We start from the raw sequence: 25030 nt of genomic DNA, 5'->3' as shown, positions 1-25030 counted from the left end.
AAATTAACTGAGCTTTACAAGTCTGTTTCAACTCTATTGCGAGTCTATAATTTTATAATCATTCTCTTTCAAAACATTTGCCTAGGACATATTTATAGAGCATGACGGACATCTGGGATGGTTGCCACCCAGGTTCAGGAATCTCTGCACAGGATGCAGAGAAAGAAAGGACTCCAGTCAAATCCAACTTTTGCCATTTCTAGACTATTTTCTTCTTTTCCTTCTCTTTCTTTCTTTCCTCCTCCCCCTCCTCTTCCCTCTCCTTCTCCTTTTCCTCTTCCTCTTCCTTCTCCTCTCCCTCCTCCTCCTCTTCTTCTTCCTCTTCTCCTCCTTCTCCTTCTTCATTTTCTTTCTTCTTCTTCAGCTTCCCCATATTATGACTCACCATCATACTCTTTCCCTAATTCTTTCATTATTTACTCTCAGCACCAGAAAATCAATGGATAACCTCTACAGAGTCAAACTGTAAACTTCCCAAAGTCAAGATTTATGTCTCTTCTTTATCTCTTTATAGACCATGTATTCCTCAAGGTCACTGCTTGGGTTTTCTCTTGGCTGCTCTTCAGTATAGCCTTGTATAGGGCTGGGACCTTGTTCAAGAACCATGGTTACTTTAAATCTGTGTATGCTTTGGTCAGGGGAGCATAAAGACTAATGGCTGACTTTTATCCATTATGAATCCTAAATGAATTATAATTAAATCCTATTTTAAAAAACCTTAGTTAGAGAAATAAATCCTATTTATTAACTTAAATAACCTGTGAGAGAAGAACTGTTAATCCTGTTTTACAGAGGGGGAAATGAAGCGACTTATCCAAGATCACATATCAAGTTACTGGCAGTGCTAGGGCTAGAACCTAGGTGTCCTGACTCCTAGGTCTGGGATCTTACCTTTGGAACATGATCCTTTCTTTCTAGGTCATGTTGCTTAGAACTGAGCTATTTGGGATGGAACATTCCCTCCTTTGGATCAGTCTTTAGTTGTGTCCCCTTCCTCCTCCCCTGACCATAGCATTTACAGATTTAAAGTAACTATTCCTCAATTTATTATGACCGGAGGCCATAATTTGAGGTTGAAGTAAATCCAGGATTTTGTCAGGAAATGAAAGAGTGAATATCCTTCATCCCATTATCTTCTCAGAAGTTTTTTAAGGGAGCTCCCAGTACAATAGCCAGCTGAGAGGTTTGAGGATGACTCATCACTCCTATTCTCCTTCTACTCAGCCCACCATCTTCTGAGAGCCAATCAGCCAATTTGGAGAATGTTTTGTTCTCAGATGGAGGACTGTTGTCTCATTGTTTTCCAGGATTGATCTGAATGGTAGGCCTTGCTTTCTAGCACCCCTCTCCCATGTGTCCTCTTCCTCCTACCCCAATTTTTCCTCTCTGTACCACTGAAGGGTTCCTATTTGGCCTTCAGCATCTGAGTTGGTGGTAGACTTGAAGTAGGAGCTGTTTCTGAGATCATAAAGGCCACTCTGGGGAAAAATCAATCCCTTAGAATTTCAGGGTTGGAAGGGACCTCAATGACCATATAGGCTAACCCAGACCCCCAAACAAGCTTCCTTACAACTATCCAATAAGTGGATATCCAGCTTCCAATCGAAGAACTCCAATGGAAGGGAAACCACTAGCTTCCTGGGAAATTCTCCCAACTTTTGGTGAACTCTAATGGCACCATGATAATAGTAATAAGCAAAATAATACATAGTAATCCATAGGTCAACTAGGTGACACAATAGATAAAGTGCCAGGCATGAAGTAACACTCATCTTCCTGAGTTCTGGTCTGAATTTGTTCTCAGACACTGTTGACCTTGGGCAAGTCACTTAACCCCATTTGTCTCAGTTTCCTCATCTGTAAAATGAGCTGGAGAAGGAAATTTCAAACTTCTCCAATATCTTTGTCAAAAAAACCCAAATGGGGTCCCAAAGAGTCAGAAGTAACTCAAAAAAACTGGGTAATTTTCTCTGACATTAAGTCTAAATTTGTATCTTTGAGATTTCTACCTATTGCTCCTAGTTATGTCTCCTTGGGGGGACCCACCCAATAGGTCTGTTTCTTCTTCCACGAGATAGTCTTTCAAATACTTGAATGCAGTTATCATGTACCCCCCCCAAGTCTTCTTTTTTCTAGTCTAAAAACATCTTCTTCTTTCTTCAGCCCATCATTGGATGACTTGGATCCAAGACTGTTTATTTCCCTGGTTGCCCTCCTTCTGGACATTCTCTAGATTATCACTGTGTCTCCCGGACCTGAAAGGAATAGTCATATATGGTCTGCAGAGTATAGAGGAGTCATTCATTGCCTCTTGATTCCCAGAAACAATGATGAACATCTCAATAGCTGAAGGAAGGGGAAAGAAATAAAGCCTTTATAAAATGACTACTGTGTTGGCAGGCACTATGATAAGGGCTTTACAAATATTACATCATTTGATCCTCCCAATAACCCTGTTATTATTTCTATTTTACAGATGAGGCAACTAAGGTAGGCAGTAGTGGAATGATTTACCCAGGTCACAGAACTAGTAAGTTTCTGAGGCAGGATATCAATGTCAGTCTTCCCAAATCCAGGCCTGGTATTCTATCTACTATATCACTTCATATTGAACTGTTGACTCCTATGGAGTTTGAAGTCCACTAAAACCTTGAGATCTTTTTCTAATCATGTCTTTTCCTCACCACCCCCCACCTCAATCTTGTACTTGCAAAGCAGATGTAAGATCCCCTCAAAGAATCAGATTAGAACTGGGACTGTAGGAATGATTGAGTTCAGCCCTCTCATTGTATAGGAAGGAAACAGGGGCCTGGTACAGGATGGGGAATTACTAAAATCATGCCTAATGAATCAGGGGTAATCAGGGCTAGAACTCTGGGATGCTGACTTAAATCCAAGAGCTCTTTTCCTATGATATGCTCATTCTCTGGCTTTGAGACCCATTTTCTTAGCTACAGTCAAATACTCCTAGGTTGGAAACTCTATGCGAAGGATACTTTCTAGAAAATCAGATAGACTATGCAGGATATAGAGGAGAAAGGGCTCAAGAATTTATGATCTGGAAAGGGCCTTAAAGGTATCGTGTGTATTCAGGTATCCCTTTAAAAGACACCATTTGTGACAAATGATCCTCTGACCTTCACTCAAGAAATTTCAAGTCATGGGAAATTCGGTATATCTTGAGTGACCCTATTCCTTTTGTTGGATTGCTTTGGCTGTTAATAAGTTCTTTATATTGAGATGAAATCTGCTTCCCCATTATTTCTATTCTCTTGTCCCAGTTTGTCCTTTGAGACCACACAAAGCTAATCCCTTCCATGTGACAACCTTTTACATATCTGAAAACAGGGAACATGCCCTTCCTCCATTTCCTGTCTTTTTCAGACTCCAAGACACTAATTCCCTTAGTCAATGTTGGTATGATTGAATCTCTTCTGGATACTTCCATTTTTCATTTCTGAACTTTCCAAGGCCGCCTCACTTTGTATCTTAATCTGGGCTCTCAGGGGATTTGCTCCTATTGCCAAAAAAAACTGTTGTGTTTCATCCCTAGAGACATCCAAGGTAGAGGGAGTGGATAATGGGAACCCACAGCCTAGACAAGTAGCAGTCCCAAGTGTATGTTGCATTCAAGAAACTTGGGATTCCTCCCTGTCTTGTTCAATATTTTCAAGATCAAGTTCCTCAAAGACAAAGCCCAAGGGATACTCCAGCCAGTTTTTCCTGAGCAGTGTTCCCCTTGAAATCCTAAGCTTTTCCTGGGCAGAGAAAGGGGACAAGATAGCTGAAGAAAGAAACACAGAGGTCTTTGACACAGAAAGATTTGATTCCTAACTTTTTGTTCTTGTGTGGGGATTATCTCTTGTCCTTTGCCCCCCACCCCCAGACAAAGATGTTTCTGGTCCAAAGGTTTCATCCTTATCTCAAGAGTCATGGGATCCCCAAAATATGTGACTATGGACAAGTCCCTTTCCCTCAATGAGCTTCAGTTTCCTCATCTGTAAGATGGGGATACTAATATTTATTTTCCTATCTCACAGCAGTATTAGGAGAAAATGCTTTGTAAATTTAAAGAACTATAAATTAAGACTTGCTAATGTTCAGTCATAGCCCTTTTCTAAGGTGGTTTTCTACTTGGCAAGGCAGATGGAATAGGGGAAAGACATGGGGCCTCAGAGGAACTGATGAAACAATTCTCTATTCTCAGGTTAGGATCCCTAGGCAATGGACATCCCCAGCCAGCCCATAGTTTCAGATATAGCTGATACTAGTCATACCTGCTCATGGTGTTCTATGCCCATGCTGAGGGTGTTTATCAGGATGGCGATCATGATGCCCCTGTTGAAGTACTTGCTATCCACAATTCGCTTGAGTTTGTTCCCGAAGGCCGCCCAGAGACAGGCCACTCCACTGTGATTCTCTGCCACCTTCTTCCTGTGGGATCCTCCCCGTTGCCTTGACCCACTCTGAGAAGGGGCCTGCTGTGGCTGCTGGATAGGATCTCGGTGGTCTCCATGACGCAGGTCTTGAGTGAACTCATAAACACCATTGGTGTCTGAGTCATAGCTCTCCAACTCACTCAATTCAAACTCAGGGTCCTCTAAGATGTTGGCACAGTATGGACAACTCTGTAGTTCACATGTCAACATAGCTGCTTGGGGACTAGACAGAGAACAGGGAACATTCAGGCCTGACAACCGACTGGGAGCCCTGCAAAGGCCTATGGAGAGAAAAGCATGACTAGAGTCAGCACTTTGCAAGAAAACCTGTACAGACTTTTATAGGTATTCATCCACCTGGAAGTGGGTTTGGTAACCATGGTGGTTCTATCTATGGCCTGACTCAGGAAGCATCATCCCATCCTACAGCTCAAAGACTGCTTAGGAAGTTCCATTCTGTAGTGAATATTAGGAATATAGAATCATAAAGTTTAGAGCTGAAAGGAGTCTTGGAAATCATCGAATCCAGTAGTATCAAACTCAAATAGAAACTACTGTATGTTGTCTGAGCAAACCAAAAACTAATATTATTTATGTTGTATTGTATTTTTATTTATTTTGTTAAACATTTCCCAAAGACATTTTAATCTAGTTTGAGCAGCATTTGGGGAGTATTGCAGTCAGAGAGTTTGACCCCTCTTAATCAGTCTAACATCTTCCTCTTCTTAAAGATGAAGAAACTGAGGTCTAGAAGGGAGAAGTGATTTATCTAAGGACAAAGGCAGATTCAAAAACATTTCCACTGGGTCACACTATTGAAGCTAAACCAGAGGAGTCCTTCAATCCCAGCAATGGGCAGAGGACAATTCCTGTGCATTTCAAAGGGCCTTCCCAATCATTAAGTCAAAAGGAGAATCCTGCCCTTCAGGGCAGGGCAGGGATTAACTAGCCCCAACTGGACAAAGGAAGAAATAGAATGGGAGCATGGCCACAGGCAACTCACTTATAAAATGAAGCAGCTATTAATTTCCAAAAAGGCTTTTGAATGGACTCAAGAGTCTGGATAATAATTTGCCCAATTGGTTGAAGATGTGATTATGTTTCAAGGAGGCTATGACTTATTGTGAGAGGAAACAAGAAGGTGGATGCTTTAATATTACTCTGGCCACTGACTGTTAACCTTGAACAATTCAATTCTCCCCAAACCTTCCTTTCCTATTCTATGAAATGAAGGGGAAGAGGAACTGGAACAGATGGTCTCTAAGGTTTGTTTTTAAGTTAGGATTTTTTGATTAAGACTTTCTAATCTGATTCAATTCAACCAAACTCTCTGGAGGTTTTGCTACATGCTAGCCACCATTCTTCAGTGACTCTTCACTCTGACCTTGCTCCCTTTCCCTCCATCTGCTACCAACTCTACAGAAAATAAACACCTGGGTTGGCTGTCCCTGAGCCCGGCCCTCCTGCCTAGGGAACATCATGTACTTGCTTGTTTTTGTTCTGTTCCCTGGCTGGAGGACTCTTTTCCTGCCCTGGCAACCTCTTTCTCCTCTGGGTCCCTGTCGCTTTCAATGGTTTCTCACCCTTTGCTCCCAGTTTTTGACTAGGGGGTCCTCTTCATCTCCCAGCATTTTCATTTTCCAGAGAGGGACCTGGGAATGAACAAATTATGTGCCTAACCCCTTTTTGGTGTCTCCTCTGATCCCAAAGTCTCTGATATTTCACTTTCCTTTTGGAAAGGGGCCCTCTATCAGTTATTTACATGTATCTATAAGAGACACCCTCTTTAGTGGTATCTGAGATATGGTAGGAAAGAAGCCCAAGAACTTGAGTTTAAAACCTTATGTTTCTTTTTTAGCTATAGGAATTTGGGCTGACTTGATCCATCAGGTCTTCAATTTTCTTATCCTGAAATCACTCACTTGGACTCAATGATCTCTGTTCTTTTAAGATTTCTGATCTCTATGAAGAGTCAGATCTGACCATGGGGAAAGATTGACTCCACACACTGTAAACTTGGAAGAAAAAGTCCTTTAACTTCTAAAAATTAGGGTCTTAGGCATCTCATGTATTCTGAGTATCACACAGTTCTTAAAAGATTGATGGAACATTGGATATCATTGGCTCTTTATAGATGTGGAAATTGAGACTCAGAAAGGATCTCATAGCCCAAAGTCTCATAGTAAATAAATAGCAGAGTCTAGTTCTCAGACATGGAAAGGTATTAAATATTAGTTTGCATAATCTTTCCATAGGAAAGGTCATCAAATCTATTCCCCTATCTTTGAGCAGAATAGGATCAAAATGACCTAAGGATATTAGATCACATAGAATCACAGCTAAAGAAACCCTCAGAGCCCATCAAATCTAATCACATGACTTTATGACAAGAGAAACTGAGGCAGAAAACAATTACTTGTCCGAGGTTACCTGGAAAATCAATGTCAAATTTGGGATTGTATTCAGATTACCTGCCTCCCCAACCAGTGTTCTATTCAATAATTCAGTTTTATAAACATTATTAAGTATTTGCTCTATAGAGACCCCTGGGTCAGATCTGGAGGAAATTGAAATGCACTATTTTTCCTTATACCACACTGTTCTCTTCCCTTAGAGGAATTAGTCCCAAATATGGTGTCAGTACTGCAGGCATGTCATTCCCCCTTAGTATTAATAAAGGACTCGCACTTTTCCTCTGGGGAGAGTATAGATTGTAGCATCATAGCTTCATGGACTTTACCAGCTGGAAGGGAACTTAGAGAATCTGTCGGGAATGTAGCAAAGTAAATATCTAATAAAGGCTTGCTGAATGATATTTAGACCAATCTTTTAATTGTACAGATGGAACCTTCCAGATCACACATCATTAAGAGGTTGAGGTTGGCACATGTCAAAGAGATACTTGCAAGTAACTCCATGAAGCATCTCTCAGGGACAGGGGGAGAAAAAATGAGCCTTTATAAAGATGGGGTAATTATGTGGATAGAACAAATAAAGTGCCTTCCTGGAGTCAGGAAGATTCATCTTCTTGAGTTCAAATCTAGCCTCAGGCACTTACTAGCTGTGTGACCCTAGGCAAGTCACTTAAGGCCTATTTGCCTTAATTTTCTCCATCTGTAAAATGTGCTTTTCTTTTAGAGAGGGGAAATGGCAAACCACTTCAGTATCTTTGCCAAGAAAACATCATTGTGGTCAGGAAGAGTCAGACATAACTGAAATGACTCCATAAGAGCAATAACCTATGATTGGAGGGTAATAGTGTCTCTCTAGCTTTCTTCTTGGGCCATTTCATCCATCATTATAACAATTCATTGAGATGGAACAGGAATGCTGATCCTTACTCCTTCCCATTCTGCTACCCTTCACTTCTCCTCATCTAGTTGTTAGTTCTCACTTTTCAGTTTTCCTTGTAATACATGAAGCTAAGAAGGGACCTTAAGGGAATTTCAGTGCAACTTCCTTTTTCTGACTAATGAGAAAAACCGAATCCTGGAGAAGTAAAGTGATTTGGATTGACATCTGATAGCCAGTAAGGAGCTGAACCAGAATTGCACACTTCTATCTGGGTATATGTTGCACTGAGCCTCCTTCCTACCCCAGCCCCCTTTAGAAAGTCAGCTTCTCTGAGGGCAAGAACCATTAAGTTTTTCTTTGTATCTTGAGTGCCTACCTTGGCTCCTTCCATACAGTAGGCACTTAATTAATGTTTGCTGACTTGTTGAATGATCCCTACTTGACAGGTGAGAAAACTGAGACCCAGAGAGGGGAAAACTCACTTGGGTACATAGTGAGAAGCAGAGCTGGAACTTCAACCCAGCTCCCTCAGCTCATTGATAGAAAGACAGTACAGGGAAAGTGTGGCACAGTAGAAAGACTATTGAAATATTAGTAAGAGGTTTTGTGTTTGAATCTGATCTCTGCCAGTTACTACCTGTATCACTTTGGGCCAGACATTATACAGTCTCAGTTTCCTCATTTGTAAAATGAGAGAGCTGGATTTGATGGTTGCCAAGGTCCCTTCCAGCCCTAAATGTATGAGTCTATGATCCTATAATCTCCCAGCTCTGGGCTCTCCTCCATGTACCATGAATTCCCAGAGCTGAAGGCATCCCCTCTTTCCTTACCATGTTCCCCAACCAAGTGTTGCAGCTTCCCATAGGCGTCAGGACTCAAACTCACAGAGCTGTTGTTCACTACGGGAACAGGCGGCCCACTGCCCTTCTTCCCCACAGGACCCAGAGCCAAACTACCCTTGCCCCCTGAAGCTGAAGGCAGGATAGTAGGGTAGTTCATGCCACTAAGTCCAGTGGCCAGTTTGAGCCCTGTGGCGGCCCGGGACACTCGACCGCCCTGATCTTGGGGGGCTTCCACGTGGCAATCAGCATGGTAGATGCTGTGAACTGACTCAGCATCATGAGGTGGGGATGGAAGTCCCTGTGGGCCAGGGGACGGGGGAGGCGGCAGCATGAGCCGGGTGCAGGGCTTCCCCCCTCTAGGCTCCACATCCCCGCGGACCTCGGGGCTCCCGCAGGGGCCCCTAGGGCTCCCGTTGCTGATGTGGTAGTGATGATGGTGGTGGTGGTGATGGTGGTGAATCAGGTGGTGGATGGAGGGGACCCGTTTGCGGCCACGGCGCCCGACCCCCTGTCCGTGGAGGGCACCGTTGGGGTTGACCTTCTCCCGGCGCTTCTTCTGCCAAGTGGCATACAGCCTCAGGGTCCGTCGCTTCACTTTTCGGAAAATGTGGCCAATATATTTGAGGAGCTCCTCGTAGCAGCTGCCCGGTTCCGAAAAGCTGGCGATGGTGCTGTCATTGGAAAGGTAACGGGCCCGCTGCTCCTGCATCAACTGGTTCTCACGCTGCTTTGTTTCTGAGAACTGTGTGGCGATCACCACCAGGCACAGGTTTATCATGAAGAAAGAGCCCACCTGCCCACAAAAGGAGAAAATAAAGAGGGGAGTCAGTCCAACAGAGAAGTCAGTTCAGTTCACACTAGTGTTGACAATACTCTTTCTGTTACACTTTTTGGGTCCTCAGTTTCCTAAGCTGTAAAGTGAAAGATGACCTCTAGCAATAAATCAATAATCCTATAGAATCTGGGCCATACTTCAAAGTCCATCTTAAAAGCCATCTCTTCCAGGAAACCTGAACTAATTTATTCCAGAGGAATATCCGATCCCTCCTTTCTTGGGTTTCCTATAGCACTGGTCATATCTCTTTTGTAAAGGTGTCTTCTCTTGCAATCCTGCTCTTAATCCCATTCTCCATTGGACTGCAGATTCATTAACAAAAAGGACTACATTCTATTTTTCTTGAATATAGTCTTTGACACAACAGGAATACTTATAAATATTTTTTAATTGAAATCTCCCCATGTGGAAAAACTATGCTTTCCATTTCTTTCTCTATTTAGTTACATTACTAGGGAAATGAGAAGAAGAAGAAGAGACTTCATTTTCACCAATCCATTATGAGGGAGGTGCTATTACTATACCTATTATACAGATAAAGAAACTGAGGCTGAGAGAGTTTAAATGAGTTGCTCCTAGTCACAACATTAAGTAAGTGTCTGAGGCTGGATGTGAACCCACATCTCTCTGACTCCAAATTTAGCATTCTATCCACCAAATGTGTATGTAGAGGAAAGAGGCAAGTGATGCCCTTAGGGGAAGGTCCAACAGATCCAGTTTCAATCTCTAAGATCCCTTCTGAAGATAACATTCTTGGGCAGCTAGGTGCAGTGGATAGAGCATTGGCCCTAGAGTCAGGAGGACCTGAGTTCAAATCTGAATTTAGACACTTGATAATTGCCTAGCTTGTGATCTTGGGTAAGTCATTTAACCCCATTGCCTTAAAAAATTAAAAGAAAAAGATAACATTCTTACAGTGTTGTTTAGCTGTTATTATTTTAATAACTGTATAAAAGAGTAATGGAAGGAAGCTAGATTATGGCATTATAGGGAAAAAAAGAACTGAATTTGGAGTCAGAACCTTCATTCAATCCTCAAGTTATTCTGGGCAAGTAACTTTTCCTCTCTTTGCCTCAGTTTCCCCATCTGTTAAGTGAGAAGTGACTTCTAAAGTCCCTTCCCTTTCAATATTCTTTGTTCTAAGTTCTCTTCAAGTTCTATATTCAATCAGTGTGAGTTATTTCTATAAGGATATCATAAGTTCCAAGCAAATAACCTGAAGCAGTAATGTCAAACACAAATAGAAAGAGTTTGTGGCAATGTGTTGACTTAGAAAGTCACAAATTAACATTATCAAATTAGCATAACTGTTTTAATATGGTTCAGGTTACAAGTTTGCTAACTCTGGCCTGGAAACCAAGTACTAAGGGAATTTAGAGGAGAAGATTGAGAATAGGTTGGAAAAGTTGGGGAGGACTTCCTGAAAGAGAGGATTAGCATCTTCCCAAAGCATAGCAATGACATGAGGCATACTCCTCCCCAGGGCCAAAGACTCTGTCCATCCAGTTTCTAGAGATTTATTACATTGTCCAGTTCATGTATCACACAAGTAGGCATTGCTATTCTTTCTCAGACTAACTTGCTACCTTGGGACTTGTTCCACTGGTTTCCTCCAAGTTATCTTCCAAAATCTGACCATTTAAAGTTTAACTCCTGTAGGAGGCAATCCTGACTACTCAGTGTCTCACAACATCTTGTCTTCTGAGTTTCTGTAGCCATGGGAGTTGAATTATACTATTAAGCACTTGATTGTTGATTCACCATCTTGTGTATGAGTACTGGCTTCCTTCCAGTTTGAGCTCCCGGAGACCCTAGATGGTTCCTTCCCTGTCTCCCCAACCTAAGTGTTTAAGTTCCCTAAGGTCAAGTCATCGATCTGCAGCTTCATTTATTTCCCCTAAAAAATGAGAATCCCAGGATAGGGGCTGGCTGGAAACATAGGAGTGGAGGTGATTTGGCCAGGGGAGGAGAGAGCTCAGAAAATACTCACTCAATTAAATTGAAATTCATAGACTCAGAGTTGGAAAGAGATGTCAGCCACCATTGAGTACAACCCATGCTTAAATAAAAATCCACTCTGAAGCATAATTGACAAGTGATTGTCTGGCCTTTGAAGAGCACATCAATGAAGGGGAAGCCATTACCTTCCAAAGCATTACAACTCACTTTAATTGCTAGGTAGTTTTTTTTTTTTTTTGTTACATTAAGCACAAATCTTCCTTTTGGTAACTTAGTCAAGTGACCCTTTGAAAAATGAAGATTACTAAACCAACTAAGAGTCTAATGAAAGTAAAAAAGGCTACTAAAATCATATTTTGTTTTCAAGAAGAAAGACATATACAAGATTTCATTTGATTTTTAAATTTAGAACTAGAATATGAATTTTTATTCCCCAAATGAAACTGATTTGATAAACCTTTCCACTTCCATTATGTTGAGGAACAAGGGAATAGATGGGGAACAGATATGGGGGAGGGGACTGAGACAACAAAGAAATGGCCACAGAAAGGGCAAAAGATATACTTAAGCAGAAAAAGAGACAGGAACACTCAGCATTTTCTGAGACACTAGCAACCTACTCTTGCCAATACTGTGTTGTTTACTTCTTCAAGTTATCTCTTGCTATGACCACCGTTTGAAATGTTAACTGCTGCTTCAACTTTCCTTTATCCTTACTACAGTGGTTCTATTTTTATATAAGAAAGCCACAGTGCTGAAGAGAGCAAGTAAGAGGGTGGCTCTGTCATTTTCCAGGCTGAAGTGGTCACAGCAGTAACACTGTAGGTTAAATAAAATAAAAACAAAGGAGGGTTGGGTCCATTTGACACTGAACAGAATTTTTCCTACCCCATACCTTACCAGGTAATGCCCTGGTCTGTATGGGGAACCAAGTCCCCATTGGGATCTTGGAACAAATTCAAGTCTTGGTCCAATAGGTTTTAATCTCTCAACTTGCCACTGGACTGGAGGTTTAGAATAACATTTTATATCAGGGCATATAACCACAACTCATACTTACGATTATTAGTAATATAAAATATATAAAATTATAAAAAGAATGTGCATCCATGACATAATACATGATGTCAACCCAGCCTTCCAGGGTTATAACCTAGGGGAGAGAGAGGAGAGAAGTGAGAGTTACCCAGAGAGCAAATCTGGCCAAGAGAATATAAACTTGGTCTCCCTTTCTCCCATTCATCCCTCCATACCCACAACTCCTATGTCTCTATAGCTTAATTTAGGGTTTTCCTTCTCTCATTTGACTCTACCTTGTAGTTAGACACAGCCTTGAAAGAATAGTGGTCCATCCATGGCCAACTTCAATTGTCTCTTGGAGGTACTGGGCCCTGGGTTACTCCTAAAGCTATGGAGCTGGGGTGGTCTCTAGGTAGGTTGTGAGGTCTGGTGAACTAGACTATTTATTGTATCACTCTTATATTGAACTTTTCATCTAGGACTTACTTCCCCTCATCTCTCTACCTTCAGGTGTCTTTTTCATACAAACCAATGTTAAACCATCTCTTTCCAACCTATAACTGATTTTTGGACTCAAGAATAGAAATTCACACTGATTCTATTCAAAGTCACCTTGTTGGTTTTAGCTCATCCTGGCAGTCTGAAAAGAGCTTTTTAGATTCTGATTAGTGCTCTATTCTCTTATTAAATCAAGGATAGGGAGTAACCTATACTTGAAGGGGAAATAGGGAGATAAGATCCTGGTTCCTCCCTTGATTTTACCTGAGTTATTGATCTGAGGCTCCCCTAGATAGGTGACACAGTCACTGAAGGAAATAAAACCTTAGCCAATCCTGCTGCTTTACTTATGAAAGTTTTGGGGAATCAAGAAAATCATAGAATGGGAATAAATCTTAGAGGCCCTATAATCTAACCCCTTTTACCTATACAGGAAATTCCCTCTCTAGTATCCTTGGTTACCCAATTCCTGTTTGAGCTGCTCTAGTGCTAGACTCTTCTATCTGTAAAGTAGTCTCTTCTATCTGTAAAGAATCAGTCTAAAAAGTGAAAAGAACAATGCATTTGGATTCCAGAAACCTTGGTTCAAATCTCAGCTCTGACTATAAATATTTTAAGCAAGTCACTTTTTTTCTCAGCCTCAGTTTTCTTAACTATAAAATAGGAATAATTATACTTGTACTACTTGCTTTAAAGGGCTAGTAAGAATGTACTTTTGTAAGGCATAATTGAAATAGAAGCTGTTTTTTATCCTTTTAGATTTTTAGGAAATTCTTTTTTAGTTTGAAATAGATTCTATTTCCTTCTACCCTGGTCCCATCTGGACTACCAGAATTGGAGGCTCTATTGCTGCCCAGTGCTCATGGACAAACAAGATAGAGCTTTGAGAAAGCAAGCCAAAACACCCACACTCAGCTTTTCTCTACACCCTTTCTCAAAATTATTCTCAAGAAAATCTGAATTTACCCTATCACAGATAAGTTATTTGAGGCAGAAATTGCTTTGGTTAAGGATGAAATTATTATTATTGTTAATTTTATTGATTATTATTATTATTATTATTCCTGACAAGAATAGATGCCCTATGGTAGCTGATCTTTTCAGCATTTTGGAATGCCATTACTCTTTAGAAATTCAATGGGCAGGGAGGCATCTAGATGATGCAGTGGTTAGATCACTGGTTCTAGAGTCAGAAGGACCCGAGTTCAAATCTGATCTCAGACACTTAATAATTGCCTAGCAGTGTGACCTTGGGCAAGTCACCTAACCCCCATTGCCCTAAATAAATGAATTTTAAAAATTCCATGGGGAGATGTTCAGTGACATTTCTTAATAAAGATAGAAAATGTTCGAACCACAAATGTTTTGAGTTCATACTCTTATTTTATAGGGAAACATCCTAAGATCCAGAGAGGACTATAAATTTGCCCAATGCCACACAGTTTGTGAGTAGCTCAGGTTTTCTCTCTCTAAGCCTAGTGTTCTTCCCACTGTGCTACACTGCCTCGGAGTTTCTGTAAACTTCAATGATGATCAGAGGATCAGAGAATAAGAGCTGGAAGGGACTCCATTTTACAGATGAAGAAACTGAGAGGTTAAATTTGCCCCAGGCTATTCAGTTTTTAAGGTGACATCTGAACTTTGAACTCGAGTCTTTCTGGCTCCAGTTCATTAATATGGACTTTAGGAATAAAGTTAAAATGTGTGCATTCTTTCTAGACTCCCTGAGCAGAAACTAAGAAAGTGAAACATCTTTGGTCTCCATTAGGTTCTCAGGAAAGCTTCCCCAAGAACAATACAAATCCACAGGCATTCATGCAAACTGTCATGGACATAGTACCCCTAGCCTGTGCCCAACTCAGCTACCTGAAAGACAACTCTCCTTCTCCTCATCACATCAAATCCCTTTCCTTCCTCCTCTCCAGAAGCTAGAATGAATATTTTTGCTTTTGCTTTGCTCAGGAAGCTATTCTGTGGTCTTTGGGAAATTGGTAATCCCATATCAATTCAGGAATGGTTTGGAGGACAAATCCTCATTGCTTGTGTTATAACCTCAAATCACTGCTAAGCCAAGTGGCCTCAGAATTCACATGTAATAAAAGATGAGACATTCCTCCCCAAACCTCCCAATTAATTTCTTGGCTTCTTTCTGCATCTGTCCACATAAGCTAATGAGAATGCACCATTTGCTATGGGGTAAGATGGACTTGGCAACAAAGACATGCCCTTGTCTGCTGCCCAAGAAGTATACTATATTCAATGCCACTTCAAAGTGTCTGGTGACTCACTCCTTCCCTGTTACAGCTATACTTTGTAAGTGGCTTTGGCTCAGGAGGCAGTTTGCTGTGGTGAGAAGGGCATAAGTGTATCTGGGTTTAGAAAATTTGTGACTGCCTTAATTGGCAGTGAGACCTAGGTAATTCCTTCCTTGCTTTGGTTCCTCAGTTTCCTCCTCTGAACAAAGTAAGATTGGGTAAGATAACTTCTAATGTCACGTTTCTGTTTCTAAAATCTCATTTTCTTAGCAGCTTATTCTGCTGTTTCTGAAGCTGAACTATTCTGTTTCCTGAAGGAACTATTCCTTACCCTCCCCTGAATCTCTTGGGTGAAACAACAGCATTGGCTCATGCAATAATATTCCCCATTGGGTATGAAATAAATGGTTTGGAGCCAGATTTTGTAGGTTGTCAATATGCCTACATCCTTCCAGGACTTAGAGGTCATCAACAGTTACCAGTGTCTGCTCTAATTTCTAGCCTGTGTTGACACTGATGCCCAGAAAACCTGAATATGTGCTAAGAAGATGCATCAGCACATATTCTGTACTCCATTCATTGCCAGACTCAAGTCCTTAGAGAGCATTTAGCCCAACACTTCATTTTAAAGATGAACTATCTCATCTCTCTGGTTCCACAGCTCAGAACCTCTTGAACATCTTCATCTTTCCTCTCATTTGCTGTAGTCTCCAAGGAGGAGGATGATGATGAGGTCTTTCTCCTTGCCAGGATTGCCTTTTCTACTTGTGCCCTTGATCTTATCCTTTTTTTGTATCCTCTAGGAATTTGCTCCATTTTCTCCCTCCCTCCCTCCTTTCCTTCCTTCCTTCCTTTTTTATTTCTTTCTCCTTCCCCCCTCTTCTCCCTGACATTCCTTACCCCTTGTTTAATAATTTCTTCTATCGGGGAGGCTAAGTGACTCAATGGATAGAGCACTGACCCTGAAGTCAGGAATACCTGAGTTCAAATCCGGCCTCAAACACATAATAATTACCTAGCTGTGTGGCCTAGGGCAAGCCACTTAACCCCATTTGCCTTGCAAAAAAATTTTTCTTCTATCTCTAATACCTACAAATATATTCATATCTCCCTTTTAACAACAAATTGAAGTTATCATCCCTTACAGCTATTTTTTTGCCTTTCACTACAAAACTTGAGAGAGGGGGGGGGGCTTTACTTCCCTATCTCTCCCTTATTCTTTAATTCTTTTCAATTTAACTTTGGCTCCTGCCATTCCTGAACTGAAACTACTCTCTCAATACTTACCAACATTCCTGAACTGAAACTACTCTCTCAATACTTACCAATGATCATTTCAATGTCAATTATGATGTCCTTTTCTTAGTCCTCAGCCTTTTGGAGTTAGCTAATCCCTGGCCTTGGATACCATTCTCTCCACCCTAAACTTCATTGGGGTATTTCCCAGCTCTCCTTTACTTGTCTGGCTGCTCCTTCTCAGTCTCCTTTGCTGAAGAATTAATCATCCTTATCCCTTTAGCATGGATAGCCAGCAGTATTTCCTTTTCTTTTCTTTCCTTCATACTCTCTCAGTGATCTTCTCTACTCCAATTCAATTATCATCTCTACTCCCAAATCTTTATATTGGGTTCTAATTTCACTCCTGAATTTCAGTCCTGCATAGCTATCTGCTGAGTCTCTACAAGGATATCCAGGTCCTCTCTCTCAACTTTTTCTGACTCTATTGAGGGCATCACATTTATATTTTCTAATTAGAAAGTAGAACTGTCAGAGTTCAAATCATAACTTTGTCATTTATTACCTATAAGGTCTTAAATAAAAACCTTCTTGTATCTTATGCTCAGTTTCCTCATCTGTAAAACAAAGGATTGGAACTAGATGACATCTACAATTGTTCCTGGCTCTTAAATCTATCAGCTTCTGACTCCAAATCTAGCATGGCCTCCTCCTTCATTCACTGAACATTTAGTATCATAGATTTAGAGCAGGAAGGAACTTTAAAGGTTATCTAGTCTAATCCTTTCATTCCTTAAGAGACAGGACCAAAGTTCAAAGAGATTGTCCCTTATGGTCACGTGGGCAATAAACAGCACCTAAAACTAGGATCTTTGATTTTATGCATTACTTTCCTAATGCTTAGCACATAATAAACACTTAAAATCTTCCCTTCCTTCTCTCCTCTTTTTTCATTGTACTACACAATTACAGCAAAAATCTCATGTGATAACTTCTTTGAGAAGTGCAAATATGATGTTATTGAAGTCTGAAGAGAGAGAGATTAATTTAGGCTGCCTAGAAATGGGGGGAAAGGATGGGGTGGAGGGGAAAGACTTCACGAAGGAGGTGACATCTAATCTTGATCTTGAAGGATGAGACAAGACAGGTTTTAGGGACAGGGAGCTCCCGTCATAGGGACCTGGGTGAAGAAAGACCTAGACAGCGATGTGACAGTATGGAACAAATACTGGGGAAAGTAAAGTGGTTTCCTTGAGTCAGAAGGCTCTGGGATGAGAGAAGACTGGAGACTGGCATCAGATAGTGCTAGCCCTTGTACACTAGGTTGAGGCATCTGGACTTTATCTTGTGACAGACTGGTGATAACAACAATCACAATCAAGATAACAATGATATAGGAAACTGTGATTTCACTAATAAGGGGAACACCCAAATAGGGAAACTTCTACAAAGGTAACTATTCTATTTCTTCCACTCCCTTCAATCTGGGATGCCAATATACACTGGCCTCTCTGTTCTTCACACCCAGCATCCTGAATTCATGCCTGGGATTCTCTCTTCCTCACCTCAGACTCAGAACTCCCCAGCTTCCTTCAAGGCTCAGCTCAAATACTGCCTTCTGTAGGATTTCTTCCCTCATATATATATGTCTTGCCAGGCACCACAACATTCTGTTAGTCTCTTCTTTCTCAGATTTCCTTCCATTTTCACTGTATATATTATTATAATGTAACACAACTAACATAATATAATGTCATATGATATATGACAATACAATGTAATATATCATATCATAAAACACAATATAATTAAAAAATTTAATTATATATCATATAATTATTAAAAATATAATATAATCATTTGTTTGTTATTTCTCATTAAAATGTAAGTTCTTTGAAGACAAGGACAATTTTTTTTTTTGCCATACAATGGGCTTAAGACAATACCTGGGACATACTTAGCACTTAATAAATGTTTGCTGATTGACAGAAGAAGAAAATAGTCTTTTGTTTTTCAAAAATCTCCCTGACTTAAGTTTCAATGGGCCCACCTCTCATTTCAGCATCCAGGTTTTAGAGACTCTGTTTTATAGAAAGTCTAGGTTCTTTAGCTTGTCATTGATAACCTTTTACAATTTGGTTCCAATTGATACATTTTTAATCATCATTTTCTTCCCTATGTTCACCTTCTGTAATTTTATTCTTAGGTTTTTTGGCAAGGCAAATGGGGTTAAATGGCTTGCCCAAGGCCACACAGCTAGGTAATTATTAAGTGTCTGAGACCAGATTTGAACCCAGGTACTCCTGGCTCCAGGGCCGGTGCTTTGTCTACTACACCACCTAGCTGCCCCTCACCTTCTGTAATTTTAAAGCAGCGTTGATCAATAGAAGTCTCCTCAGGTGTTTGGAGGTCTAAATTCAAGTCCTAAGTCTGGTTCTACTTAACAAAATTTACCTGTTACCTACTTTTCCACTGTCTTAGATGCTGTCAATGCATGTATACATATATGTAGTGATTTTGACAAAAAAAAAATGGACTGATTTGACCAGTGTACAGCAGCAATGGAGGTTAAATTAAATAATTAAATACCACAAGGTGTTTGGATTAGGTGATTCCTTAAGATCTCTTCTAGCACCAAATCTATAATACTACTCTTTTCCTAAACTAGGTATGATTGGTGCTCCAGAGATACCATGGCATAGAAGGAAGAGAGCAAAATTTGGAGGAGAAAAACATGGATTCCAATCCTGGTTTTGCTACTTATGAATTGTATGATGTGGGACAAATTATTGAGTTTCTCCTTTACCTTAGTTTCTTCAGTGTAAAATGAGAAGGCTGGGCTAAATGATCTCTAAGATCCCTTCCAGTTGCAAACCCAATGATTCCTATTCTCTCTAGTACACAGTCCTATATTTATTTTTACATTCTCACAACCATGGCTGACATCTTTCCTTGTACTGAGGATTCCTCCTTTTCTTAGTCTATACTTATATTTCTTCTCTCATCACTACAATGATCTTTTTATTCAAGTTATTTGGTCTTTGGAACGACTTTGTATGGAAGGGAGTTGGGGAGTCACACCTGGAAGATAGCGATCCAGGCGTAGCCAATATTGTCAAAGTTGATGGCTCCATTGTGTGGGTTGAAGTCACCTGTCCTGCATACATTGTAGTATTGGTTCCAGTTGATGCAGGAGTTTCGGCTACCACCATCAGCACTGTCCAAGGAGTGGCCATAAGCTTCCAGGCCTAGAGTACACTCTACTCGCAGCTCCCGTCGGCTGGGGATGTGGGAACACTTCTGCATACCATTATCACGGTGTGAAGAACAAATGAATGGGTTCTCCTCACCTTCTTCTGTCTGGTAATAGGGGTTCAGGAAGGTTAGGTTGTTATTCCTATGATTGGAGAGAAAACAAAGTTGGAGAATTGTTAAGAGGAATATAATAATTTTAATAATAAAAATGAGAATGATAGCACAATAATCCTATGATTTTTGATAGGGGTGATATGTGGGACTAATCAGATGATTACACATTACAACAAACAATAGAAAATGTTACAAGTCATTTAAGTTTACAAAACATTTTATATATACAAATGTTATGTTATACTATACTATGTGTATTTTATTATATACTAGATATTTTACATATGTGTATATATTTTCACATGATTCTCTTTCAACTCTGTAAGGTAATACAACCATCACCATTTTACAGATAAGGAAACTGAGTTTCATAAAAGGAAAATGACTTATCTAAGTTCATTAAGCTGGTAAGAACAGAACAATTTGCAAACCTTAAATGTGAATTACTTCTATTATTAAAGTAATTATGATAATATTGATAAATCACTTATAAGCATTTGTCAGACATCTATTATGTACCAGATGCAATGATTACAAATATAAAAGGTAGAACAGTCTCTGCCCTCAAAGAACTCATATTCTACTGGTGGAGAAAACATGTATGTAATAATAATAATAATAATAATAATAATAATAATAATAATAATAATACTATAATGTTTGTCCTTCATTTTTGAAGAGCATCATTTCATCAGGGATGTAATGCCATGACAAGCACATGAATTGGATTTGAGTGAGAAGTGATATGCTAAGTCAGGAGCCTCACTTTCTCCTCTAGAGCCATCTGGGTCCAGTGGCCAGATATGAATCAGGATAACCGGAGATGGCTCTGGATGTGAGGCAGAGTTAAGTGACTTGTCCAAAGTCACCCAGCTAGTATGAGTCAAATATCTGAGACTGGATTCAAAATTCCCAGCTTCCTGGATTCAAGGTCAGTGCTCTATGTAAGAGACCCTAGGTAGGGATGAATATATACCCAAAAGACAAAGGACATTGGGGTGTTGGGAAGGGCAGGGCCCTAAACACTGAGAGTATTAGGAAAAGGTTTCATGTAGAAGGTGGTGCTTGAGTAGATTTTCAAAAGAAACTAAAGAATTGAAGAGACAGAGGTAAGGGGAGGAGGAAGATGGTGATGATGATGACTACAAATTCCTTTTGTTTATCACCTACTACTAACCATAGAATCATACTTTCAACATATCTTATTCTTCCCTGTCTTTTGCCCCTTATTCCTTCACTTGATAATTCCTATGGAGGAGAAGTTAGAGTTGTTGACTGACTTGAATGACCCACTTCTGTCCACCCTCCCCCACCCCCTGCTCCCATTCTTTACAATTTTGCCACACTGAAATGTCCAAGTGGATGAGAGTCTGACCTGGGAGATAAAGAACATCAAACAATAGCACTTCCAGAAAATCCCAACTTGTCCTTCAGGTAAAGCTTGGAGAAGTAGGGATAGACTTTCCTAGTAGGGAGATTGTGAGGCTAGTGGTCCAACGTAAAACACGAGGAATGACTAGTCAGGTCAAGCTCTTTGATAAGTTATTAGAATCGCCTCTCCCTGGAATCATGGACCCAGATTTGGGAACTGGGCACAGGTTTGGATCAGGGACAGAATAAACAGGTTGAATTTCATGAGCACTCTGAGTAATGAGCCTTCATTTGGGCTCCCTGAAGCCTAGGACAGGGGCTGTACAAGTGTCCATTGTGGCCCTGACTTTGCCTCTTGTCTGCTGCCTTAGGTCAAGAATCATTAAGATCAACATTAATAAGAATTTATTAATTATTTTCTATGTTCCAGTTACTAGGTGAAGCAGTGAAATTACAAAGAAAGAAAAAAAAAACACACCTAAAAGGGAACCTCAGAAATTCTTAGGCAAGGTATGAACTTCAGTTGGCAAAATTCTATCCATCCAGGGTAAGAAAAGTCTCAGCAGAGAAAGAGGGAAACATGCACCAGGCTCTAGATTTAGGACCCTCCTCCCCAATTTGGATCCTATTCACTTAGAAGAGTCCCTTGGAAGAAAAATCTCATTAACTTGCATCCAAAATGTCTCTAGCCATTGTACAAAATCAGATTAAGGTTTATGTTTCAGTATTGTCCCCATATCATGGCATTACCAAGTGACTATACTTGTTTGAGGCTTTAAAACACACACACACACACACACACACACACACACACACACACACACACACTCTGACAATCATTAAACATCTTCCAGGGCTAGATGAGTAGAAGACGTTACTAGGTTACAGTCTCCGAGTGGCAGCCCATCAGCCTCCCTCACAGCCTTCAGGTGACCTATATTCCTTCCTTGGAGATGGAAGAACTGAGTAGAGATGGGGCTGGCCATCTATTTTGCTGCCAGCCAATACATTCACAACTACTTGGCAAAGCACTGGAACTATTTTAGATGCACCCCACCCCCAAACACATCTATATCACTCAACATAGACACAAGGTGGGGATATAAGTTTAAATTTGGAACCCTTAGTCCCTAGAGAGAAGCTGTTATCACTGTTGGGATGCTGAGGGTAAGCAAGTGGGTGGATGAACCAGGGTCACTCACATGGGGAGCCAGGGCCTGGAGCAGAGGGATCCTCCCCCCCTCCAGGGACAGTGGGGCACATAAGATCCATAGATCTCCTTTTAGGGATCTGTTTTCTGACTCTACCTATTTTAGCCTGTAAAGCTATGACAGGACCTCCCCCTCTATTGCCCAACTCAAAACTTACTATAGCCTATGGCTTGGTCACTGGGTTCTATGCTCCTGACTTTGTCTCTTAACTATGGACATTCTTTCCCTAAGATCCTGATCTGAAGTTTATGACAATATCCTTGTGACCTGACCCTAGCTCCTTTGTTAAATGATTTGGTATTGGTGTTTGGGTTCATAGACTGTACCAGAAATGGTCTAAATCTCTGCCCCTGAAAAATAATAATTTATATAGTGTTTGATAATTTGCAAAGAACTTTCCTCAATCTTACCCTATGATAGTGGTAATGCTTCCATCATTGCTCCCATTTTATAGCTGAGAGACTTTAAATGATTCTCTGGTGAAGTTTTGGATCCAGCCTTCCTGGTTCTAAGTCTCTTTTTGTCTGCCTGATAATGTTCCATGTGGGAAACTCCCTTGCCCTCAGGTATGAGGATCAAAAGATCCATGATAGACCAGGAGTTGAAAAGTATTGTCAAGGATGAAGTAAATGTCAATGGTTTTATACCATTCAGTCATCACCCAAAAATCCCCCGGTGTTCCATGTGCCCATGTTATTGGCCCATGTTATGATACCTGAGTTTTCCAGGAAGATGCAGCACAAAGGGGAGGTCAGGACTACACAAGGAAAGCCCCTAAGGAACCTCAGACCTCCTTAGCTATGTGATTATGTTATAAAGAGGTCTTAATGGACTCCTTTTCCTTCTTTCTGCACTAGATCAGAGGTTTTTGGCAACTCTGAGGGTCTTCCCCTTCTGGACTGATATTTTTGTGATGATAAATTAGGATTTTTTTTTGTCTCAATTCTTACCTAGTCCTTAGTCATCGAATGGGCGATGTCTCAGGCAAATCGAGACCTGATTAAGATCTTAATTTAGAAAGGCCAAGGTCACCCACTGCATCCTGGGCCACCACCAGGCATCTTGACTTTTGTCTTGCCATTGGACTTTCATGACTCTGCAGAACAGAGTGAGGCTGATGACTTTGTGCATCTCTCCCTCGCTTAAATCCAATTCATGCACAAATCACTACGTCAATCTGTGTTGTTATTGGTCCTCTTCAAAAAGGTTCTCACTCTCTCTAGCCCTCTCCCCCTCTCCCAACCTCACAGTGACCAATCTTAAGAGCTGTGATCTAATCTGCTCCTCAACAGGACCAGAAATTATTTGGATTCCTTAAGATGGCAGCAAATGATATGGATGTGGCAGGATGGAGTTAAGAGTTCTCCTCCAAACATTTAAAGCAACTACATTCAGTAGATGCTACTGAATTGAGAAGCACAGAGTCTATATTTGAAGTCCAGCCCTATCATCATGGTACCTTAATGAAGTACTCAACTGCTCTGGGCTTGGTTCCTCATATGCTAAATTCTTGGTTTGTGTATAACTCTATGATCCTTGTTTGAGAGATTTCAGAATTTCTTTCATTAATGTAAGTATTAGAAAATGTTTAGATTTTTTAAGTTTATATTATTATTGGTGATTTGTTTGAAAGTATTAACTTGATATTCATTTTTATACATTAGAATCTACAGAATGTGAACATTATTATGATCAATAATATATATTCAACTGAATTGAGTAGTAAACAGTATGGCAAAACATAACATAGTAAAAAATGCATCATAATAAAGGCATGTATAATACATCTGCCTTACAGATTCTAAAGCAATTTATGTACATATTTCTTTGACTTCTCAAACTCATCACCATAAAAAGGTAGGTGAAGCATTATTATTTCCTTTTTTGTTGCTCAAGTTTTTTCAGTTGTGCTGACTCTTTGTGACCCCATTTGGGGTTTTCTTGGCAGACATATTGAAGTAGGTTGTCATTTCCTTCAGTTCATTTTACAGATGAGGAAATTAAGGCAAACAGGGTTAAGTAACTTGTTCAGATATCTATTAAGTATCTGAGACTGGATTTGAACTCATGAAGATGTGTCTTCCTGACTCTTGGGCTGCAGTAAGGACCCAGTTGCCCATTAATCATTCAACCTTCAGAAAAGTTACATCTTTGCTTTTAGACTCTGTTTTCTCCTCTGAAAAAGGAGGCTAATGATATTGAAGTAATTTTTTTTCATAGGGTTGTTTTGAAGATGCAGTGAGATAATGTGTGGAAAGTGCTTTGGAAACTGTAAGGCACCATACAGATAAAACTTATTATTATTATTATTATTACCATGATCAATTTGTTATGGGACATTGTTTAATAGATTATCATTTCATCATATTGCCTAATATTTTATTATATTAAGTATTAATTTATAATAACTTTCATATTCTATACATTCCAAGATACAAAAATTATCCAGTTAATATCCTCAATCAGATCATCAATAATACATATGCTCAAAAAACACTCTGAACATGAAGAACATGAATGATACCAACCTGAACCAGGCACTCTATAGTCTGCCTGCTTGAACAAGTATCAAAGGATCATTGCTCTAGAGATAAAAAAGACCATTGGGATAATCTATTCCAAGGCATTCAATAAATAGATGAGAAAGGAAACTAAGATCCAGAGAAGTCAACTGACTTTCTTGAGGCCACAAAGATAGTAA

The 25030-nt window shown here is 40.2% G+C and overlaps 1 protein-coding gene across 1 annotated transcript in view; it reads right to left on the bottom strand.

Annotated features, from left to right (window-relative positions):
* CACNA1H (calcium voltage-gated channel subunit alpha1 H) overlaps positions 1–25030 on the bottom strand; it is a 446470-nt gene that overhangs the window by 123301 nt on the left and 298139 nt on the right. Inside the window, exons 6-8 of the mRNA XM_074197130.1 lie at positions 19460–19775; positions 12430–12522; positions 8564–9368 (exon numbers count right to left, since the gene is read on the bottom strand). Of these exons, the coding sequence (XP_074053231.1) occupies positions 8564–9368; positions 12430–12522; positions 19460–19775 (1214 nt within the window). The remainder of the gene's footprint in view (positions 1–8563; positions 9369–12429; positions 12523–19459; positions 19776–25030) is intronic.

The sequence above is a fragment of the Macrotis lagotis genome, chromosome 8 (assembly GCF_037893015.1).
Source record: "Macrotis lagotis isolate mMagLag1 chromosome 8, bilby.v1.9.chrom.fasta, whole genome shotgun sequence".
In the NCBI taxonomy this organism is placed as follows: domain Eukaryota; kingdom Metazoa; phylum Chordata; class Mammalia; order Peramelemorphia; family Peramelidae; genus Macrotis; species Macrotis lagotis.
This window is presented reverse-complemented; position numbering and strand designations above follow the sequence as displayed.